Source organism: Portunus trituberculatus, chromosome 43 (genome assembly GCF_017591435.1).
Source record: "Portunus trituberculatus isolate SZX2019 chromosome 43, ASM1759143v1, whole genome shotgun sequence".
In the NCBI taxonomy this organism is placed as follows: Eukaryota; Metazoa; Arthropoda; class Malacostraca; order Decapoda; family Portunidae; genus Portunus; species Portunus trituberculatus.
In genome coordinates this window covers 26,645,338-26,663,639 of record NC_059297.1, presented here as the reverse complement: position 1 = coordinate 26,663,639, position 18,302 = coordinate 26,645,338, and the positions used below count along the sequence as shown (strand labels likewise).

Genomic DNA, 18,302 nt, shown 5'->3' with positions numbered 1-18,302 from the left:
AAAGCGTTCTGTCACACTGTCTGGGTCTTCTGTTCTCTGTTTCTCCCTCTCCACCGTGCCATCACACCAAGGAGTTTACTTTGGACTCCTTGCATCACATCTTCAGGGAGTAGACAGTAGACACCTGTCGCGCAGGGAGGTACTCCCGGGGAGGACAGAGGAGGAGGACAGGGAGGGCTGAGGCTCCTGGTTCCTCCTCCAGCGGTGGCCTCGTTCACTGATGTCCTCCTTTGCTGTTGTTTCGTGTCTTATCAACACTGAGAGTAGTTCAGCATGCTCTCCCACACAAGATCTCTTCCTCTCCCAAACACACACACACACACACACACACACACACACACACACACACACACACACACACACACACACACACACACACACACACACACACACACACTTTTCTTGGTTTATGCAATGTTTCCTGTTACGCATTAATCTCAAATCTTGCTCAATTAGTTTCCAAAAATCTTAATTCCTACACTCTTGACTACCTGATGTAACTCTAGTGCACGTCATTAGTACTGTCTTGAATTTAAAGAAATCACTATCGCATAATCTTTCAAACAGGCATTGAAACTAATTTGCTACTTCTCTATCGTGCAGTTGCGGAAGGAAAGATGAAAGGTAGCAGCTCGAGACACACCAATGGAATCAGCTGAGCTATGATGCCGAGGTATCATTCTGTAGGCATGGTGTGCTTTGGTGCTTCTAGCGTTGTATGTGCCTCGTGATCTACCCCTCTGTTTTGTCATGTTCAATTCGTTAACCTTTGCCATACTGCTTACATTTAAGACTCGCTAGCTTTTCTTATTTTGTGTGACGGTGTTCTCTCTTATCAACAGACAAAAGACGGGCTTATGGATGGGCGGACAAGTGGACAGACAGGCGAGCTTGGAGGGAGGATGTGAGGCGGAGAAGAACAGCGATTTCATCGTTATGGCGGCGACACACACACACACACACACACACACACACACACACACACACACTTTTTGTAAACGCTGTGCCCTTTGGCTCAGTGGTGAAGACTTGTGTTCAACTGTTAACCCAGAGAGAGAGAGAGAGAGAGAGAGAGAGAGAGAGAGAGAGAGAGAGATTCTTACTCTTTTGCAATAGCACTAAGTATATGATCTAATCTTCTTGTTTCTCCCTAACAAATCACTCTTCGCTTGCCGCCGTGTTTTCACCCTTCTCGGTTCTCAGATCCCACATCCTCCGTCACGCCGGCGCCGCCCACTATGCCGCCCACCGACCCGTTAAGTGAGTCTGTAGTCAATGTACTGTTTGGTCCAACATACTTCTTCTAGTGGCCTGTTCCACTTTTCTTCCCCTAGTATTGTTATTAAGGACTCTATCGACTTGCTTCTTTCAAACCACACACTAACAAGAAATGTTTCATTGTCTCCCTCTGCCCTGTACCGCAATTATACCTACACCTACATGATATTTGGTCCTGTCATCTCTGTTCCTGGCTTTCACCTCTAGACTATTTATCATGGCATTATTTTTATTTTTTTCCTCCACTATCTAAGGGTGAACTTGCTTTCCATACCTAACTGACAACTGCCACCAGGCTCTACCACTTTCTTTTACTCATTTCTTCACGTTTACGCCTTTACTTTAGTGTGTTCAATTCTCTGTTATCCTTCAAAGAAAGAAGATGATTCCTAGAAATTTTATGGCTAACTACTGTATTCTATAATGTCTGGTCGTCGCCGTTGTGTACTGTACTACTAAAAGTTAAGAGTTTGTTTTGGTGTCTTATAGTGTTGGCATGTGAAGACCCTTTGTTTTTCCTTCACAAAACCACATTTATTACTTTCCACCACCGTGCAGTGTTACAACATCAATGCCACCAAGAAGCTACAGAAACCATCACCACAACACAACTCTTCACCATACCTTCAACATTAAAAAACATTATTCATGCAGACCGGCGTTACAACACCAGCATCACCACAACAAAAACAACATATACTAACATTACTACATATAAACTCTTCACTGGTCTTTTAATTGCAACACCACAGACACCATATAAACACCACCAGAAACCAGCAGCGTTACAACATGCGCCAACACCACCACAAAACAAGCTACCACATCATCGCCACACATAAAACCTTCACTTCCTTCATTAACTTCATTCCCACAAGCATCACCACTCCTCATCCTCCACCACAGCTCAGGGCTACAGCAACACCACCACCAAGCATTTTGGGAATCTGCAGGACCTACCGACCACCGACAACAGCACAGACAGCATTAAGGTTGTAGCGGGGCCTTTCGGTTTTGCGGAAGCTGTGCAACTCGACAAGGACCGCAAGCAGGTCAGAAACAGATTAAGCTCTGGTAAACTTTAGAACTCCCAGCTTGCTTCTGTGTTTCTATCTACCTATGACTTAAACTTCTTTAACTAAGAGGGAGATATTCATCCCATTCTTTTAGTTTGCTCACTTGATCCTGTTTGAGAATTGGCATCTTAGAGGTCTTTTTTAATCGCTTTTTTTTTTTTTTTTTTTTTTTGCTCATGGCCAGTTTTTTTTTTTTCCTCTTCCATAAAAAAAACTTTCATTTGCTTTTCATGGTAAACTGTATAGAATGTGTACATTAAATGACTCTTGAATATATTTTCTCACTCTTTTTTTTCTTTTTGTGAGTCGTAGCGGTAGTTGTTAGTGGGAGTATTTCACGGCTTTTCCTCCTCACTTAATAGTAAAAAGAGTTCCTTAATTAGTTAGTATCCTGATTACAGAGTTGTTGTTTTTTTACCCATCCTTGCTTCTGTTTTCTTTAATTTACCTTTTGTCAAGCTTGAGTTTATCATTTCTTGCCCTTTCCTTATTACTGACCATGAAGATTTTGCTTGAGCCACCCTTGTTATATGCCCTGTACCACGTAAAGACCTCCATCAGATACCCTCTGTCTTGATATCCTATCCTATACTGTCTTTTTTGTTTGTGTCACGTTTATCATATCTCCTATGCCATTTATACACCTCTGTTTGGTCCCATCCTGATATATGATATCCCCTCTTAACCTCACCTGATTATTGACCCTGAAAAGCTCAAGTGAACGTGCTTCCCTCCCTTAGTGCCTCACCATACCACACCTGTTTTATCCTAGTTACAACCCTTAATTTTTTTGTTTATTATATTTCCTATGCCACCTAAACAGAGAAATCTCCTTTTAACCTCTCCTGATTACTAATCCTGAGAACCTCACATGCACATTCTTTCCTCTCTCAGTGCCTCGTTATACGCGAGACAAAGGAGACCGCGGACATCACGCACGACCCGTCACTCGCCACAGAAGGGTTCAGCCTCAGTCTATGGATTAAGTCAGAGTACACAGAGGAGGAGTTCTTCGACGCAGAAATATATAACGAATACCCCAAGGAGTGTTTCGTGTCAACAGGTGAGAAACAGTTGTACTTGGGAAGGTAGAAAAGAGAGGGACCGTGAGGGAAAGTGAGGTGGACGTGGTTGTGTATGGTGCAGTTTCTTCTATTAGTGATGTTATAAGAGAGCGACAGAAGGAGCTAAAAGAAGTAGGGAAAGAATGAGGCATGAGTGTGCATGTGAATGTGAGAAGGTGAAGTAGTGGTGTTCAATGTACAGTTTCCTATATTAGTGAGTTATAGTGTTCACTGTTTGATCTGCTGCAGTCTCTGACGAGACAGCCAGACGTTACCCTACGGAACGAGCTCAGAGCTCATTATTTCCGATCTTGGGATAGGTCTGAGACCTGGCACACACCACACACCGGGACAACAAGGTCACAACTCCTCGATTTACATCCCGTACCTACTCACTGCTAGGTGAACAGGGGCTACACGTGAAAGGAGACACACCCAAATATCTCCACCCGGCCGGGGAATCGAACCCCGGTCATCTGGCTTGTGAAGCCAGCGCTCTAACCACTGAGTGTTGTGTTTAGGGTTGTGACTACTTCATCATTACCATCACCACACTATTCTAACCACCACCACCATCACTTCACCTCTTTTGCATTGCCGTCATCATCTTTTATAATTTATCTTGATCCTCACCATCCAACTTTACAACCTTTCTCTTTTATTGAGTCACACTATCTTCACACTTTTGCTATCATCCTTAATCCCTTTTGCTGCCGCGCCAGGAGGAGACACGATGGGGAACAACGGATTCACGATCTACCAGCAAGGGATCTTCCTTATAGCAATAGTGAGCACAGGGACAAGTACTGGCGAACAATGGTGCCCGGAGCGGTGCCTCATGATAAGTGGACGAACATTGGGTTAAGATGGGCAGCTACGATAGGACTGGAGGTGAGTGTAACAGCTGTGTCAGGACTTCCTCTGGTTGTGTATCTCTTCGCTGTGTCTCCTTCCTCCCTCAGTTCCTTTCCTGTCTTTCATGTAATTGTTTCTGTTTTCTCTGTAATTTTTCGATGGACTATATTTTTGTTTGTTTACTTATGAGTATCTTGTAATATTAGTTTGCTTTATTCTCTTATTATATCTGTCTGACTGTTTGTCTGACTGTCTGTCTCTCTCTCTTTACACTCCCATACACTTCCAGCTGGTAGTGAACAGTGATATTAAGGCGATGATGAAGCACCCGAAGACCGCCTCTGCCTCCAACGACACGTCACTGATAGAGACGACCATCGGCTGCTGCAGGAACCAAGATCCCGAGACGCAGGTAGTCGAGAGAGAGAGAGAGAGAGAGAGAGAGAGAGAGAGAGAGAGAGAGAGAGAGAGAGTTATGTAATCTTTCGAATATATATTAAAAGGCGAGGAGGATAAAAGATTGCATAAGACGAACAGATGAAGAAGATGAAAAGAAGGAGGAGGAGGAAAGCAAAATGAAGACATCATAATTCATTTATTTTATTCATTTTATCTATTTATCGATATTTCATTTCATACGAAAGCAATTATGTTATGATATGATCTATATATCACTATTTATTTACTCAGTTCGATTCCTTCACATCATACCTCACATGTTTCGATCCTGTTATCCCTCACGATGTCTCTCCTTTCCTTCCCAGTCTCTGATACCGTACAAAGGTTTCTCAGACGTGGAGGTGGACGAGTACAGTATGTGGGACCGCTACCTGGATAGCAATAAGACTGTCTACTTCCTGGGAGGTTTTGGTAAGCATGTGAACGAGTACGTGTGTGGTGAGGGACGGTTAGATGATGAGTGAAGTGACTAAACTAATGTGCCCTACCATAATCAAATTTAACCGAACCCTAAACCAAACCTAACCTAACCAAAACTCAACCAGACTCATCAACTACTATATACAATACCTTCTGTCTGTCTCTTCTCTGCAGTTGGGGAACCCTCACACTTTACGCCAGACCTCTTCAAGACTCTACTGCAAAAGACAGACATAGAGAAGCCTGAGCAGCGAGCGATGGCGGTGGAGGTGCTGAAGGGGTACATGACGCATTTAGAGGCTGAGGAGGGGAGGAGGAAGGGAGGAGTATATGAGTGAAGAGGAGGAGGAGGAGAAGGAGGAAATGGTTGCTCAGAATGCAAACGCCACTGCAGCAGACGAAGAGGCAGGTGAGAGAGAGAGAGAGAGAGAGAGAGAGAGAGAGTCATTCAATCTTTGAATAATAAAAGTGAGGATGATAAATATTAGATAAGATGAATAGAAAAAGAAGAAGAGAGAGAGAGAGAGAGAGAGAGAGAGAGAGAGAGAGAGAGAGAGAGAGAGAGAGAGAGAGAGAGAGAGAGAGAGAGAGAGACACCGACCGACCGACCGACCGAAACAGCCAACCTTCCCATCTCTCTTTCCCTTCAACAGCTGCTTCAAAGAGCCAGCAGTTTCAGGACCTGGTTTCCCTCACCATGCAGCTGAGTCAGGAGAGTGGCCTGCCTGATGTACAGACGGCTGCGGATACACAGCAGTCACTGGCAAGTCATTCAGTCACTCACTCACTCACTCACTTATTTATTCACTTACTCACTCACGTTTTACTATTCTTTATTTTATCTTTTACTGTTTTTATTTCACTCATTTAATGCTGGTATTTTTTCTTCATTGCTTCTATTGCTTTTGTCGTTCACTTACTCATATTTTACTCTTTTCTGAACTTTTATGGTTTTATTGACTCGATTTCACATTTACGTATTCATTCAACTACTTACTAATTACTAATCTGGTTTGTGAATGGGTTTTTTTTGTATCTTGTTCTTTTTTTTCATTTACTCATCGCTTACTCGTTCACTTACTAACTCTTGCTTTTCTTATTTTTTCCCTTTTCTAATTATTTATTCCTCAATCAGTCCTTTATTTGTTCTTCATTTTTAGCTTTTCCTTTTTATAATTGACTCACGCACAAATAAATTATTAATTCAATCCTTAACTGACTCTCTCACGCACTCGCTTATCATTTTGCCTGTTCTTTTCTTTATTCATTCATCTACTCATTTATTTTATTGCCCTTATATAAACAAACTCACATTGACACGCACGTGTATCTACTCATTCATAAACTCTGTCACACAAAGATCACTCACTTTTCTAATGTGTTTTTCCTACTAGATTTTAGTTCTCAGGATAGATAGGTAGGTAGATAGATAGATAGATAGATAGATAGATAGATAGATAGATACAAATAAATAAACAAATGAATATAGATAGATTGACAGGCAAGGCACATTCTCAAATATTTCAATAACCTTCTTTGACTGCACGCTGTAGAGACTGTCACCCTTAGTCGATTGTTACTTATTTGTCTATTTTTATTGTTCCTTCTTCATATACACCCTTCTTGTTGCCCTTAGCCACAAAAAAAAAAATAAAGGACAAATAGATTCACTTTCCTCTTCGCACCTACAGGATATTTTCTTCGTTGGGGGCTTATTGCTGAAAACAAAGCGCAGGAAGGAGTGGATGAAGATGGCAGAGAAGGAGGACGGGATTTCTGCTGAGGAGTTTGCGAGCCACCTGGAGAAATTCGTCCTTAAGAGTGGTCTCGCTCACGCCCGCAGCGACCGGCCCTCTAAACGCATCGCCGCTGCCTATGAGGGAGTCTGTGAGTGTTCATGGTGGTGGTGGTGGTGGTGGTGGTGGTGGTCATTGTGTGTGTGTGTGTGTGTGTGTGTGTGTGTGTGTGTGTGTGTGTGTGTGTGTGTGTGTGTGTGTGTGTGTGTGTGTGTGTGTGTGTGTGTGTGTGTGTGTGTGTTTGTGCTTTGTTATTGTGGATCGCAATATTTTGAAGTTGTGAAGGTGTATTATTAAAATGTCTTGCTCTTGATTAAATTGATGGGATTTATGTATGATGACTATATTATAAAACTGGTCTGGAAACTATTGCCACTACTACTACTACTACTACTACTGCTGTGTCGTGTTGATAGATGGAGGAATTGAGCTTTTGAGGCATTAAACACTACTAAGTTTTCTCTGCCCCAATTCGAAATCTTAGACAGATCAGAAGTCAGGCGTTTTGTGCCGTTCCTGTGGGAACTGTTAACTTCCTGAAGGGTTTGTCATCTCTGAAAAGACGTGGAAAAGTGTAGGGTCGCATCATCAGCATAAGGATGGATTGGACAAAAAATTTGGTTTGAAGATCATTGATGAATAATAGGAAGAGAGTGGGTGACAGGACAGAGGAACGCCACTGCAAATAGATTTAGGAGAAGAACAGTGGCCGTCTACCACAGCAGCACACACACAACACACACACACACACACACACACACACACACACACACACACACACACACACACACACACACACACACACACACTTTATAACAAGGGCATCTGTAAGTTGGTTCAAACATCTGCGTTTCGGTGAGAAAAAAGATGAAGTTTAGTAGAGAAGAGTTGGTGTTCTACAGATTAAAAATATAAGACTGCTAATGTTGCAGAAGTTAATAAAGAAAAAGTTGAGGGGTGTGTCAAGACATTTATGGTCGATGCCAGAAGAGCAGTCAGACTTGGGGCATTTATGGTCCCCCTCCCTATAAGTGGACTCTGAGGCTGGTTTTGAGTCGCCATATTTTTTTTTTTTCATGTAAGTGAAGGTTGTGTGTGTATAAGTGTATGTAGTTTTGTGTGAAGGAGAGTTGTCTTTAGAGGAAGACGTTGAGCGAGTTCACAACTTGTTTTAATGGTAAGTTCACAGCACCCCTAGAACTGACCTATAAGATCAGAAATCGTGCTATTAGATCTCGCTAGGAATAAATTATCGTTTCTGTTGGTGTCTACTACCTCCTCCAATCAATACTACTACTACTACTCCTATTACTGCTACTATTACTACTAATTCCACCATTATCACTAACACTACTACTACTACTACTACTACTACTACTACTACTACTACTACTACTACTACTACTACTACTACTACTACTGTGTGTGTTTGTAGATTAGTGTTCGGAATTGTACTATTAATAGAACAACAGCTACAAGATCTATTACAACAACAACATCAACAACAACAATTTATACTCCTACTACTACTATTACTACTACTATTGCTACTACTACTATTACTGCTACTGCTGCTGCTACTACTACTACTACTACTACTACTACTACTACTACTACTACTACTACTACTACTACTACTACTATTATTACTACTATCACCGCCACGGACCTTACAATATAATCCCGTTACTCATTACTCTTATTATTTATTTATTGTTTTAACACATGAATCTTAACCTTCCGTTCTCCTCCTCCTCCTCCTCCTCCTCCTCCTCCTCCTCCTCCTCCTCCTCCTCCTCCTCCTCCTCCTCCTCCTCCTCCTCAGGTGTGCATTTGAACGTGGTGAAGGTGAAGGATCTGATTGGACCTACTGATGACTTCACCACGCCCATCCACCTTGAGAGTGACGCTGATGAGGAGGCGTGGAGCAAGTGTCAGCCCCATATGGAAAGTGAGTGAGAGAGTGAGTGGTGATAGTGAGATGGATGATTTGTTTCCTTACCTTTATTTTTTTGTTTGCTTGTGTTTCTCTGTCTGTTTCCATGTTCCTATACCCCTGTTTTTCTGTGTTTTTCTCTGTTTTTCTCTGTTTTTCTTTGTTTTTCTCTACTGTGCTAATGTCTACAGGCTTGGGGTTCTACATTTCCCGCCCATCTCTCTCTCTCTCTCTCTCTCTCTCTCTCTCTCTCTCTCTCTCTCTCTCTCTCTCTCTCTCTCTCTCTCTCTCTCTCTCTCTCTCTCTCTCTCTCTCTCTCTCTCTCTCTCTCTCTCTCTCTCTCTCTCTCTCTCTCTCTCTCTCCGTCATTTCTCCATACGCTTTCCACTTTTCTCTGTCTCTTAAGTCTTCACCACCAGCTCTCCTCCCACAGTTCCCCGGGACATGTTCACTGACGAGCGCTGCACGGAAAGGAAAGCAGTAATCGCCACCTTCATATACACAAGTCTTCATAAGGTTGAGAGACACCCGCTGCCTCTTACTGCCGGGTGAGTGGTGGTGGTGGTGGTGGTGGTTGTTGTGACCGTCTGATGTTATGTAATTAGTTAGTTGACAGGTGAATTATTAGCTTTAGTTACTTAGTTAGTTCCTGTAGCTTCCTAGTTTGCTCGTTCGTTCGTTCGCTTGTTAATTAATTAGTTCATTAGTTTGCAATTTTTTTTCTTTTTTTTTAGTTCTTCAGTTAGTTAGTAAGCTAGTCAGTCAGTCACTCAGCCAGTCACTCATTTTCTTTTGTAATGTAAGACAGTTTCTGGCAAAGGATATCAAAAGACACTAAATCCAATCAAAACAAGTAAATTACATAAAAAAAACATCAATGCATCTATCTATAACTGCATTGTACCTTCACATACTTCTAAATTCCTTTCTCCTCTGTGTCTAGCAAACTGAATCCTAAGGTGGAGAACTTCTTGGACTCACAAGTGGCAAGCTTCCGTATCGGCGTTACTCCCGTGATGCGCGCCCCAGGTAAGGTGGACCCCACTACGCCGCCCTGCAATCCTAACCCGATCAAGTCTAAACTGAAGTCGAATCTACCCCACTTGACTAAAATGCAAACTTCGGGACGCCACCTGCTCTTCCACGGCAATCTGAGTGCGAGCAAGGTAAGCTGAGGGGGAGGAGCTAAGGGACAGAGATGGTGGTTGTGACAGAGAGGCAGGCAGGTAGGAAGAAAAGAAAGAGGGTACACAGAGTAATAGACATGGCAATCTGAAAACGAGTAAAGTAAGTCAGGGAGTAACAGAGGAACAGAGGGAAGACTTAATGGTTTGGGCTAAGGCAGTGTTAAGTTTGTGAAGAGGACTGTGTAACATTTAGAGTGGTGTGAGAGAGAGAGAGAGAGAGAGAGAGAGAGAGAGAGAGAGAGAGAGAGAGAGAGAGAGAGAGAGAGAGAGAGAGAGAGAGAGAGAGAGAGAGAGAGAGAGAGAGAGAGAGAGAGAGAGAGAGAGAGAGAGAGAGAGAGAGAGAGAGAGAGAGAGAGAGAGAGAGAGAGAGAGAGAGAGAGAGAGAGAGAGAGAGAGAGAGAGAGAGAGATGGGGCTTAGATGGAGGTGATAAGGAGTTAATTTGAGAAATGTAGGTCTGGCTTGATATACTTCAGACCTTCTGGCTAATGATATTTATCTATTAGAACCCCTTGAGTCGACATGTCGCTCTAGGTAACAAAATAACTATTCCTTAAAAAAAAAAATTTATCTATGCACTACTACATCTCAACTACCACAACCACAACCACAACAACTACTACTCCCACCAAAACCACTACTACCACCACTCCCACCATTGCAGCTGGAGGCGCGGCGGTGCGCGTGGTACAACCCTGAGGCTGGCCAGCACGGGCAGTGGGATGGGGAGCAGTGTCGCGTGTGGCACAGCTACGACGGCGGCACCAAGTGTATGTGTCGCCAGCAGGGCATGTACGCCGTGCTGGCCGAGATGGTGGAGCCGATGGTGAGCACGAGTACTGTTCACATGTCTTCTTTAACCTTGCGTCTGTTAGGTCTTCTCGCACACTGTTTTTGGTCTATTGTCAGGTAGGTAGATTGTGTGGAGTGTTGGTGTGTTGAGTGGTGAGTGCAGTGAGGTGAATGCGATAGATTTCGGAATTTTTCCGTGTGTATAAGGAGACATTGGTCTAGGGCAACAAAATTCCAATAACCAGTCCCCAAAGCGTGTAATCAAAAGGATAAAACAAAATCGGTGGCTAAGCGTCTTGAAACATCTCCCTTGAAACAGTTCGAATCAAAGGCAGAAGGAAATACTGCAGCAGACAAGGAGTTATGTAGTGTATCAGTAAAAGTTAGCAAATATTGAGACTCCTGCTCTAGTCTTACATTATGGAGAAGGACAGAAACGGACGAGAAAAAAGTAAAAAGCCATGTACGTACAGCTAGAAAGAACAGAGGAACAGTTAGCGGGAAAGTAGCGATAAAATATAGCAAGTTTAAGACTGGTCGTTTTGCAGGTGGTGCCTGATGAGCCGGAGTGGTTGGTAATACTGCGCTACGTGCTGTACGGCCTGTCCGCAGTCTGCCTGCTCTTCTTCATGTTCGTGGTGGCCTTCGCTGGGTGAGTGTTGGGGAGTGTTAGGAATACTTTTCAAGATCCTCCTTTTCCTCCTCTTTCTTGTTTTTCTTTTTCGTATTACTGTTATTAATGATTTAATTTTGATAAATAATTTTCTTTGTCTTCTTTTCGCTCTTATTCTTATTCTCTCTTGTCTCAATGTGTTTTCTTTCTTTCTTCTCATCCTTCCTATCTTTTTTATTGTTGTTGTATAGTAATAGAAGCGGCAGCAGCAGCAACAGCAACAGTAGTAGTAGTAGTAGTAGTAGTAGTAATAATAATAGAAGTGGTAGGAAGTTGTAGTAATAGTAGGACATAGTAATAATGGTGGTGGTGGTAGTGGTAGTAGTAGTAGTAACATTGTTTTTATATTCCTCCTCACTTTCCTCCTTCTCCTCGTAAGGTTGCTATTCCAATACTCACCATTCCCTTATTCTCCCCCTCTCTTACCCTTTCCACCACCACCACCACCACCACCATCACCATTGGCTCATCCTCCTATCCTCCTCTCTCCAGAGAGTTAAAGGAGCAGTTCCACCTGATGGGGCTTTGCCTGGCGGGGTGCCTGCTGGCGGGGAGCATCTTCATGGTGGTTAGTGACGTGGAGCAGGTTAGGGAAGACCGTCATGTCTGCACGGCCATCGGCACACTCCAGCACTTCTGCTATCTGGCTGCGGGGGCGTGGATGGCCATGATAGGACACGCCTCCTTCAAGTGTGTCACGTCAGGTAAGAGGTGCTGCTTGCCTCGCATATTTTTTGTAATTTCTCTTTTCTTCAAGAGAGGCATTCGATTCGTTCTTACTTTTATTCCATCCACGTTACTACTAACCAGTATTTTTAATTGTTCTTACTCTTTTCTATCCACATAACCACACGTAATAAGAAAAGTTAACTTTCTACTCGTTTCAATCTTTAATCTGTTCATCCTACCAATGGAAAAGTCAACCAGCATATCCTGCTGTTCTTATTCTTATTCTAACCCTCTTATTACTCCTAATGAGAAAATAGTTATTTTCTTACTAGTTTTCACTCTTATTCTGTCCATCCTACGAAAATTGGAGGATATAGCCAGTTTTTCTTTCATTCTTCCTTATTTTTTGTTACCAAGAAGGAACTAAACTAAACTTTTTTGGGAGCTTCCACGGATATTTTTCTTACTACTTGAAAACCCTTGAAAACTCTCCGATAACTTCCACTACAGCCTCTTACAAGTACTCAAGATAAGTCGCCAAAAATTTTAAGAGTACAATTTGCAGCTCCCTCTTCTTCCAGTCCATCCTTTACCTCATCCTCAGGCATCGTGGGCGGCAGGATGAAGCAGTATGGCTACCTGTCAGCTGGAATGCCGCTCGTGTCCGTGGGGTGTACCTACACCTTTTTCCTCTATGACCTTGGCAACGACCCTCGCTGCTTCATATCATGGTACGACTCGCCCAAGGAGGTGTTCTTCGCGCCTCAGATAGTGTTCTGCGGAGTGGCTCTCTTTTGTGCCCTAGTGATCTTCTTCAACCTTCACACGGCGGCTTTCAGGTAAAAAGGGAAATTGAAAGAATGAACGAGTTTAGCTTAGCATCTAAGGTTCATATCATCGGCGCTTTTCTAGCTTTCTTTGGGATTATTATCAAAAGCTACAGAAAAGACACAGACAAGTAGGAAGGTAGACACAAAAGTAGACAGATAGAATAAAAGGAATGTAAACAAGCAAAGGGGGAAACGTACTGGCAAGCAGATAGGAAGGAAGGAAGAAAGGCAGTCAGAGACAGGAAAGGTAGAAGAGGCAAGCAGAAAGGCAGCCAGGCAACGCACTTGACCGAAAAAGAAAGAAGACGGGAAGGAAGACAAGCAGAGAAAGAAGTCAACAAGATGGGAGAAAGGCAGGGAGAGAGGCAAACAGGTACACCGGAAGACAGCAGAACAGACGGTCATACAGGCAAATGGTTACATGTACACAAACAGAAAAAAAAAATCAACTAAATATACTTATTGTCTCGATGAGATTGAGTTCTTGAGTGAAGGGAAGGTCTGTAAAAGAGAAAACAAAATCATATCCCGAGATATTAAGTACGAAAATCTACAATTATATTCATCATTAGTTGGTATTGATTAAGGCCCTAATAACATTCACATCAAATATCAAAACACTTCAATATTCACCAACAGTTAACTTCTGGAGCATTGCGTCACTCGTTACACCACGCCACACCTCATGCTGTCCTGCTTCCTTTGTACTTTGTTGTTCTTTTCTTTTCTTTGAACTACTGGATATTTTTGGAACATATCTTTTTATAAGTTCGTATTGGGTTACAATTGATTTTGGATATTGCTTTAAGATTGATTTCAAACTATTTATCTCCCTATCTATTTATCTGTGAATGTATGTGTGTGCATTGCTATTATCCTCGCTTCTTCACTATTACTTCATCTCCTTCGTACTGACTAACACTTTTCCGTAATGAATTAATCAAATTCAATCACATCTCCCGCAGGAACAAGCCCAGCGTGGAGGATTACCGTTCGTTCACCCTGGGCTCCTCGCTTCTCATCGTATACTTCAGCCTCACATGGACCTTCGCCGTGATCACCTACCTCGACTTCGAGCTGGACGTTGACTTCTACCCCGTGTTCCAGATCTTCAACGCCCTCAGCGTGAGCACCAAACTCTACAACGGTTCATGACTTACGTACAGACACATACAGTACTACTCCCATACGCAGCCATTGCTGTTTGACTTGCAAATGCTCCTGAACTGATATGATTAGATAATGAGTGACAAATTAACTTAAGAACAACTAGAGACACTCAAATACTTCCATGCATAGATCATTAATTGCTTCGGAAATGCATGTGAACCGATTCAAATTGAAATAAGTAGGGGGTTCAGAAGGTAAGAGTGTAAGAATGGAAGCTGCAAAAAAGCCATCAGGTCTACAAACAAATAAATAAATAGATACAAAAGACCTACCTAAAATACTCCCATCTATAATCCCCATCCATAAATCTATTTATTCCTATTGTAAGAGCTTTCCTATTGGCTCCCTACTGATGCCTAGCTTTCCATGAACAGTGCGTTGTCTTATTCCTCTTTCCATTGCACTTAATCTCATTGTGTCCCTTCCCGTGCGTGGCGTGGCCCAGGGCGTGATGCTGCTCGTGTGTCTCGGCGCCTGTTCCTCCCGCTTCAAGATGGTGCTGGCGGGGCAGGCTAAGTTAAGGGTAGGTACTCACACACACACACACACACACACACACACACACACACACACACACTCTCTCTCTCTCTCTCTCTCTCTCTCTCTCTCTCTCTCTCTCGTCTCGTCTTACTCCCTTCTGCTTCTCCCCTCGCTCTTGTGTCATCCACAAACCTCTTTATCCTTACACCACACGTCACTATACTCACAAGCTGTACAATATCACCAACACCAACCCCTTCCTCGTTCCCCCACTTCCTTGTAATCCCTGTTTCTTTCAGAGGGGGCAAAAGTCGGTTTTATCTTGTACTTTCAAAGTGGCATCTTCTCTGCTTGTGTATTGTTTCTTCGTGTGTTTCGGATGAACCATCTCCATGTGGTTCGATTGTAGCCTATAACTCCTGCTTCGGCTATCACTTCCTGTCTCACGTCATCTGGTTCATATGTAAAGTAAAAAAAATACCCTGATCATTTCAACTCCAGCTTCACAAATTAGTATGTAAAAAAAAAAAAATGGTTTCTTTGCACTCTCTCCCTCACACTTTCCCTCGTTTCCGTCTCCTTCACAGCGGGAAAAGCTTCGCCACTACATGAATCCCTCTGGTGGTGGTGGCGATGACCGAGGGCGAGATGCTGGTGCACTGATCCCACCGTATGCCGCCCCTTCACCGCGCCGTTTCTCCGCCTCTCCTCATCGCGTCGCCCCGTCACCTACTCCCTCTGCTGTACCCACTTCCCTCTCTCCTGTGCCGAGTCGCCCTCCATCCTCTAACACTCTTGAGGTTCCGGTGAGTTGAATGTTTGTGTCTTGTGTTTTGAATGGTTGTTTTTTATACTTTTTTTTTTACAGTGGTGTTTTTTGTGTGTTTTATTTTATGCTTATAATGGAAGATAGCGCAAGAGAGAGAGAGAGAGAGAGAGAGAGAGAGAGTTTTCTTACATGTTCTTGCTCCTAATAGAATAGATATAATTCAACAGAAAAAAACGAAATGTAATTCTGTATTATTAGTAATAGTATTTTAACTTTTATTATTATCATTATTGTTATTATCATTACTGCTACTACTACTACTTCTACTACTACTACTACTACTACTACTACTACTACTACTACTACTACTACTACTACTACTACTACTACTACCACCACAGGGAGCCCGGCCCAGGAGTACTGCCTCGCTGATCTAAGATAGACTGTCACCAGCTCGCCTCTCCTTCCTCTCGCTGTGCCATGGTAAGCGTGTGTTTTCTTACCTTCCCTTTTCCTTCATGTTATTCCTGTTTGTTATTCATTCTCTGTCTTCTCTACCTTCTCCAATACCAGAATTGTTATTTTTTTGTTGTTGTTATTGTTGTTGTTGTTCTTTTTCTTCTTATTATTTCTGTTTCTTCTTCTTCATCTTCTTTCTTCAATTTTCTTCTTTTTTTCTTCTTCCTTCTATTTCTTATTGCTATTTCTTCTTTTTCTTTTTCTTTTTTGTTCTTTCTTTTTCCTTTTTCTTCTTCTTCTTCTTCTTCTTCTTCTTCTTCTTCTTCTTCTTCTTCTTCTTCTTCTTCTTCTTCTTCTTCACCCGTTTCTCACTAGACAGCTACTACTTTCCTCGTTCTCCTCTACCGTCGCTACCACCACCACTACTACCACCACCACCACCATCAACAAGGGCTCTTCGTCATATTTTTTTTTTTTACTTTATGCAGGAGAGGAAACTGGCCAAGGGCAACAAAAAATGATAAGAAAAAGCCCACTGTTGCAGGTTCCCTACAGTTCATATGAGTTATCCAGAAGTGATGGATAAATGTCTTGAAACATTCACATTCGCCCTACCAACACAAAAACATCTTAATGAATTCAATCTCCTTTCCCAGGTCCCAGAAGAAGTGGCAAGTACTTAGCAACACTCACTGCAGCAGGCGACGAAGCAGAAGTAAGGAAAGGTAGCAGGTGGCGCAAAGACCCAGCCCCATGTTCTGAAACGCTTCTCTCTCTCATCACGACTATTAAGGACTAAAGCGATGATTTGGAAGGTTCTCATGAATGTTTCTCCTTCAGTAATATCAAAATAATATTAATCCTTCGCTGGATCTGTAAAAACACCTTTAAAGAATTCATGTCACTTTTAACTAGAGCTTTAGGAATCTAGTGAAAGTACGTCAAGGAGAAGTTGGAAAACATGGCTGGGAGGATGAAGGTAACTTGAAAGCGCTGTGGTGTTCTTATCGTTTCTTGAGTGTCTTGGTGAGGGTTCCAGTGTACGAGAGAAACGAAGAGACTATATTTATACACAAGAGAGACAGACGAAGGAAAGAAAGACAAATTCAGGAAAGACAGAAGAAAAAAAGTACTAGCCCTCTTCCTTAAACAAGAAAGAAAAAGATATAAGGAAAGAACCGTAGTAGTTGTAATAATAAATCAAGCTTAGTAGATTTCTTATTAGTCAAATGTACAAGCTAAAATTTCCCATGTGCCTTTTTTGGGCCAAGTATGTTTCATTATAGGGTATCAACAAACACTGTATACCTCCACTCATTTATAAGGCTCTGGACCACGTATTAATTGGGATTTCGTGCCAGGAACCACCACTAAACATTCCTTTGCCTCGGTTATGCCAATGTACAATTGCACCACCAGTCTGCTGTGTCCTACGTTTTATGCTCATTACGGGAAGGGATATGTCAAGAATTAGCGTGGATAGAATGAAAAGTTACTCTAATAGTTGTACCACTCAGAATTGAAGACTATGTAGGGCTGAGTGGCGCAGTTGGTTAAGGCGGCTCGTGTTTGAATCTTTGTTAAACCTAGTTGCCCGGTGGGAGATGTAGCGTTCTCCCGTTAACCCTAGTGGTGCCATATGACCTAAGCTGTTGCGGCGCCCAAAGGAATAATTTCCATTTTTGAGGATTTCAGGTTGCATTGTCATGCGCAGGCAACCTTCACATTATCTCCATCTGATACGGTATTGCATCCATTATTCTTTACCTATAACACTATCACTGTTGTTCATCATTATTCAAAATCTAGTAGTTGATTATATTATAGGTATTTGTTACTGTTGACTGCATATTGGATTTATATTAATAGGCATTCGGACGTTGGTGTTGCCGAAGTACGATGATACAACCTTCAGTTTCTAAACCACAACTAAAGATTAATGTCATCTGCCCAAACATTCACGTTAGAGAGACGTTCATGTAAACTCACGAGCATTTCTTTTTTTTTTTTTTTAATGTTATGGCCTATAGCACCTGTAGGTGTACTTGAAGAGTGCGTATAGGTAGCGCTGTTCAGCTTCTACCCATTAGTGGAGCAGGCAATTTTATTTATAGTGGTACCCATATTTGGGCCCATAGCACCACCCGAGCGCATCATGGTGACATGTAGGTAACTTCAAACCACTCGGCAAATGCAAAGTGTTTAAAGCGGTACGTGGTGGGATTCGAAGCTACGCGTGGTTGTCTGCCTTATTTATATAAGGGGGAAATTCGTTAATTTGGTCAAAAAAATTGAAAAATTGGAAACTTGGTACTTGGGTTCGTCTCTGGAGAGGGAAGCTATGGCCGAAGTTGCCAGACGCATAACGCACTGCTTACCTGGTAATGGCG

General features: G+C 42.5%; 1 protein-coding gene across 1 annotated transcript; it reads left to right on the top strand.

Moving 5' to 3' along the window:
- Positions 1–5,476: 5,476 nt before the first annotated feature.
- Positions 5,477–18,302, top strand: LOC123518318 (adhesion G protein-coupled receptor E5-like). The gene is made up of 15 exons (XM_045279075.1): positions 5,477–5,561; positions 5,806–5,915; positions 6,844–7,039; positions 8,774–8,899; positions 9,318–9,432; positions 9,828–10,050; positions 10,735–10,896; positions 11,411–11,514; positions 12,028–12,239; positions 12,809–13,043; positions 14,000–14,159; positions 14,650–14,727; positions 15,272–15,490; positions 15,855–15,936; positions 16,569–18,302. Exons 1-14 carry the CDS (start codon positions 5,483–5,485, stop codon positions 15,888–15,890), a joined length of 2,055 nt encoding a protein of 684 aa, XP_045135010.1. The 5' UTR covers positions 5,477–5,482; the 3' UTR covers positions 15,891–15,936; positions 16,569–18,302.